We start from the raw sequence: 6,284 nt of genomic DNA on the forward strand, positions 1-6,284 counted from the left end.
AATCTTTATCTTTTGTTTGAGTCTTTTGTTTCTCTTTTTTCAAAAAAAATTTTCAAAACCTTTGCTTTTCTTTATTAATCTTTATCTTTTGTTTGAGTCTTTTGTTCTTGTTCTTTTTAAAGGTTTGAATTTCTTGTTTCCTTTTCAAAAAAATTTCAAAAATAGTGTCTTTTTTGTTTGAGTCTGGTGTCAATTCTTAATTTTGTGTCCTTTGTGTGTTCTTTGTTTCCTTTGAATTTTTGAAAAGTGTCTTAGTGTTCTTTCTTGATTTTCAAGTTGTTCTTGTTTTTTTTCTTATTTTCATCTTAAAATTTTTAAGTTTGGTGTCTTTTGGTGTTTGTTTTCTTAATTTTCGAAAAAATTAGTATCTTTGATCTAAAAATTTTAAGTTTGGTGTCTTCTGGTTGTTTTTCTCTTTCTGTATTAATTCAAAAAAAATCTTTTCTATCTTTATTCAAAATATTTTCAAAAATTTCAAAAAAAATTTCAAATTTTAATTTCAAATTATTATCTTATCTTATCTTAGTTTCAAATTTCAAATTTCAAATGTTATCTTTTCAAATCTTTATCTTATCTTTCTATCTTTCTTTAAATTTCAAAAAATCTTATATTATCTTATTTCAAATTCAAATTTTAAAACTCAATTTCAAAATTTTAAAAATTTCGAATTTCAAAATTCAAAATCAAATCTTTTTCAAATCTTTTCAATTCTTATCTTGTTGAATTTTTCTTTCCAATTTTTTTTAATTTCAAAATTTTAAAATCAAATCTTTTCTAATCTTCTATCTTATCTTATTTTCAAATCTTTCTTAATTAGTTACTTGTTTTCTCTTTCTTCTTTTTCAAAACTTCCTAACTAATTATTCTATCTTCTATTTTCCAGAAGAGAGAGAAAGAGGTGAGAACTTTTCAAATCTTATCACATCTTTTAAATTTGATTCTTTCATACTTGATCTTTCTCTTTTAATTTTAAAACTTACTTTCTTTTTTTTAAATTTAAAACTTTTTCAATTTCAAATTATTCTCTCTTCTTTTTCGAAAACTAACTTCTAACTTTCAATTCATTTTGGTTAATTAGCTTTTAATTTCTTTCCTATTTTTGAATTAAATAAATAAATAAAATAAAAACAAAAATATTTTAATTCTAGTTTCTCTTTTTTATTCTTAATTTTCGAATTCTTCTATCCTTTCATTTGAATTCTTCATCTCATTCTTCTACCTTTATTCTTCTTTCTTCTTCACATCTCATAGGGAGTTCTCTATCTTTTGACATAGAGCTTCCATTCTTCTTCTTTCTTGTTTTTTTTTCTTGTTTATGAGCAGGAACAGAGATAAAAAACCTCTCTTTGATCCTGATCCTGAACCTGAGAGGACTCTAGGGAAGCGTTTAAAATAAGTTAAAGCACAACACTTAGGAAGAGATCTCACAGAACTTTTTGAACAAGAAACAGCAAATACAAGCATCGCAGCCGAACAGAATAATGGAGGAGATGCAAGGAAGGTTCTTGGTGACTTCATTGCACCAACTTCTGACCTCTATGGCAGAAGTATCTCTATACCTGGCATTAGAGCTAATAACTTTGAGCTAAAGTCTCAGTTAGTTTCTCTAATACAACAGAATTGCACGTTCCATAGACTTCCACTAAAAGATCCACATCAGTTTTTATCTGAATTCTTACAAATCTGTGATACTGTTAAGACCAATGTTGTTGATCCTGAGGTCTACAGACTTATACTTTTCTCTTTTGCTGTTAGAGACAGAGCTAGGATGTGGTTGGATTCTCAATCCAAAGAAAGCCTAAACTCTTGGAAAAAGTTGGTCAATGCTTTCTTGGCCAAGTTATTTCCAACTCAAAAGATGAACAAGCTCAGGGAGGAAGTTCAAACCTTCAGACAAGGAGAGGGTGAATGCCTCTATGAAGTTTGGGAAAGATACAAGCAACTGATAAGGAGGTGTCCTCCTGACATGCTGTAACATCCAAGTTTTTGGATAATTAAATTTATTATATTTATTTAGGATTTTATTTTAAGAAAATTATTTTAGTGAAAGTAATTAAATAAAACTCTATGATACTTTGAAGTTAAAAATAATTAGGAGTTAACGTAATTTTTTTATAATAATTGGAGATTAAATTAATTAGAATTTTTATATAATCTTTATTGAATATTTGGTATAATTGAAATTATAATTTTTGCAATTGAAAAATAAGAAAGAATTGTGCCGTTCCATTTAAGTAATTTTTATTATGAATGAATTATGTTCTATGTTATTAATTTGTACTCTTAGAGATTAATTTATTAGAAATTATTAGTTTGATTTTTATAAATATTTTAAGTTTAAGTCAGTTAATATTTATGTACAATTTTTATTATAATTAGTTATTTTCTAAATTGAAATTAAAGTTCCGGTGATAGAAAAATAATGAAAAGTTATATCATTTAATTTGAATAATTAATACATTTTAAACTATAAAAATGTGATTAATACATTTATTTTATAATTTAAAGTAAAAATAATTAATTGAACTTAGCAATATGTTGATAAATAACATTCTTAAATATTTTTAATAGAATACATTTGATTTTAAAATTATTCTACCCTCCAATTTTATCAAAATATCTATTCATATATATCCATATTCCTTTATAAAATCCCTAATTTCTAACCCTAAATTCCCAAATTGAATTAGAAATCTAATTCCTAAATTAAGAAAGCCTAACCCTAATTCCCTATCACAGCTACCCATACCCACGGAAGATGGAAAGAAATGCAAGCAGAGAGGGAAAGAAAATAGAGTGAAAGCCACGCCAGGAGAAGAAAAGAGCGGAAGGGGTGTTGTCCGTCGTCACTACCACCGCCCTGGGGCTCGCCGTTGAGCTGCTTCACAGTGCCGTCCCGTCCATACAGCCCGAGCCCACATCGCCGTCGTTCATTCGCGTTATGCCGCCGCCGCTTCAAGGGTCTGTCGTCGCCGCTGATGTCACCGAAAGGAGGAGAGCGACCACCACGAGGAGCCACCGCCGTCCTTTCTCATCATCTCCCTTGGAGCAGTCACCGTCGAGGGGCCAGCAGAGAGAGAGAACGAATGCGAGAGTCAAGGTCACCACCGAGAAGAAGAGCTGTGTTCTACGCCGCTATCGCCATCGATCCACGGCCATCACCGCAAGGGTTCCGTCGCTGTCATTCCAGTGCCATCGTTTGTGTCCTTCATTGCCATCGCCGTGAGTGAAGTCCGCCGCTGGTACTAGTTGAAACTGCCAAAGTTGCGGTTTTGATTTTGATGTAATTCGTCCTTGTCCCTGCTCATTGTTGTCCTCTGTTCTGCCTCTGCTTGTGATTTTTGTAGTTACCGGAGTCTCTGTCGCCGTGGATACTACCATTGGAGTCGCTAGGAACCAATGTTGGAGCTGCTCTTGATGATTCTGATGCTGCAACGTAGGTTCCGAGCTGCTATATTATTGCCGGAGGAAGAGAACTGATGTCACCGTCACTGCTGCGAGTTAAAAATAAAAAGGGGTTCGTCGCATTTGATTTCCTTAGATTTCGACACTCTAAGGTAGGGGATTTATTTTTAAAGATAAATATTTTTAATTTAGAATGCCTATAAAGTTATTTGGATAATTGCAGATAGTTAATAATGATTAAGAATTGTTTAATTGATGTGAATTGTTTGAAAGGTGTTTGAGAATATTTAGCTGTTGTGATTATTCTGAATTATAACTAGAATTGGATGCGGTTGAGATTGCTCTGAATTATAAGTGAAATTAGATGTGGTTGTGAATTGTATTCTAAATTATTGATTTTTGCTATGAATTGGCTGAGATTCTGACCTTGAATGAATTACTTTGAATTGTTTGATATTGAAATGGAAATTTAATATATATGAATGGCTGTGAAATAGATTTGCGACAGGTTGGAATTGGTTGAAATGTGGCTATGAATGGTGATTTATTTGATATTACTTATTAAATTGGAATATGATGAGTTAATTATTGAAAGCCTGAAGTTTTGATAATTGAGGAATTGAGTTTGGATTGTGGTTGTGATTGTGACTGGTTTGCTTGATGGTGTTCTGATAGTTGTTATTGTTGATTTATGATTAATTGGAATTGATTTTTGAGAACTATTAAAGGATTCTGTGATTTGTGGAAAATTAGTGATGAATTGATGAGATGGAAGTTGGATTGATGGATTATGTGAGAATTATGAATTATGGATTTTCTGTTGATTGAGAACCTTTTATTTGATACTTGTTGAGAAAAGGTAGATGAATTGTTGAGAAAGAGGGAACCCGTAAGGGTGGCTAAGTCCGAGTTTTAGAGGAGGTGCTGCCAAAATTTTATAAAATCTAAGGTTTTATTTGAAAAGTTATTTTAGATGATTTGGATTTGGAAAATTATATTATTTGAGTTTCATTTAGTTAAAACAAAGAATTATACTATTTTGAATTCAATTTACCAAGGAAATGTTTATGTTTCGAGTTTGAATTATTTAAGAGAGGAATTATATTTTGAGTTATGTTTCTGGCTTGAAATAAAGGATTACCATTTGAGGAGTTTAGCGAATTTATAATATTTGAACTTGAAGCATAGTCAGTCCATTCCCAAGGCTCTAACAGGAACGAACTGCTCTGATACCACATTATAACATTTTAACTGAATTTACAATATTTGAACTTGAATGGTAAAGAAAGATGATTTTTGAGTCTTTGGGACGTTAGTAAACTTGAGAAAGAGTTTTATTTGATTACCCTTAATGAGAGGGTTATGTTTTGAAAAGTATTTAATGAATTTAAAATAAATGATTTTCTTGAGTCTTTTGATAGAGAAGTAAGCTGGAAAATAGTTTTAAAGTTGGTTTGAGTCAAGATTTCTAAGGTAGAGTGATAGTGAGAATTATCGTTGGTCTAGAATTTCTCAATAGAAAAAGAACTTCTTCGTTGTAAGCATATTTTCAAACTAACTAATAACTCTCAATCAAATTTTAATATTGGTTGTCACATGTACAAACCCCAATGAAAATTAACCGAAGTATTCAAACATCGGGTCGTCTCACAAGAAATTGCAATGAAGTGATCAATTATTGGCTATGAAGGAACAAGGGGGGTTTGATTTGCAATTGACAAGAAAATATAAAAGCATGAAATGTAAATTTCAAGAAAGTAAATGATAATTGATTAATAAAGAAAAGCAAAGAACTCTTGGCTAAGACATGAGAATTGAGATCACCATCCTTGTCTACAAACCATGTATTGACAATTATGAGGGACCAACCCATTAGGTCTACTTCTATGCTTGAAGTACGTACAATGTCTACTTCAACACTTGAAGTACGTCAAATAGGCTTGATCAACATCAATCCATAAGTCCTAACCTAGCTACTAATTGACTTAGTAGTAGGCTAGCATCAACGGTTATCAAATTGACCACAAAGGGTTCTCAAATCACCAATTCAATGAGACCCAATGACTCAAGGTCACTTGATAAACCACTATTTTATGGTTTATCTTGTGCTCAATTGAGTGGTTTTTATCAAGTCCTTGCTCACTTATTCATATAAATTGCATGGTTTTTACATTTTCCATCCTGATTTTGTGCTATGATTGAAAACATGCTTCTTTGGCCTTATATTTGCTAATATTAATCCTCTCTTATTACCATTCGATGCCTTGACATGTGTGTTAAGTGTTTTCAGAGATTACAGGGCAGGAATGGCTTAGAAGATGGAAAGGAAGCACGCAAAAGTGGAAGGAATACAAAAAACTGAAGGAACTGCTAAAGCTGTCCAGCCTGACCTCTTGGTACTAAATTGACTATAACTTGAGCTACAGAGGCCTAAATGAGGCGGTTCTAGTTGCGTTGAAAAGCTAACGTCTGGGGCTTCGAAATGATATATAATTTGCCATAGTGGCCATACAGCTAGGCGATGCAAACGCATGCTTCACGTGGACGCATTGCAGTGATGAAAATCAGCATGTTTGAATTCGCAACCAGCGAATTCTGGGCTGTTTCTGGCCTAGTTCTCAGCCCAGAAAACACAAATTAGAGGCTATAAAGTGAGAGAATATATCCATTCATCAGACAACATATAGAACATTCATAATTCACAACTTTAGGTTTTAGATGTAGTTTTAGAGAGAGAGAGGCTCTCTCCTCTCTCTTAGGATTTAGGATTTAGGATTTCTCTTAATTTTAGGATTGCTTCTTCATTCCAGGTTCAGTGTTCCTTTAATTTATTTTCTACTTTTATTTATTCTATTACTTTAATTGTTATGTATCTTTTC

The 6,284-nt window shown here is 31.9% G+C and overlaps 1 protein-coding gene across 1 annotated transcript; it reads left to right on the forward strand.

The window, feature by feature from the left end:
• Positions 2,927-3,464, forward strand: LOC110262837. Its single transcript, XM_021103494.1, has 2 exons — positions 2,927-3,222; positions 3,348-3,464. Exons 1-2 carry the CDS (start codon positions 2,942-2,944, stop codon positions 3,391-3,393), a joined length of 327 nt encoding a protein of 108 aa, XP_020959153.1. The 5' UTR covers positions 2,927-2,941; the 3' UTR covers positions 3,394-3,464.

This window comes from Arachis ipaensis, chromosome B05 (genome assembly GCF_000816755.2).
Source record: "Arachis ipaensis cultivar K30076 chromosome B05, Araip1.1, whole genome shotgun sequence".
In the NCBI taxonomy this organism is placed as follows: Eukaryota; Viridiplantae; Streptophyta; class Magnoliopsida; order Fabales; family Fabaceae; genus Arachis; species Arachis ipaensis.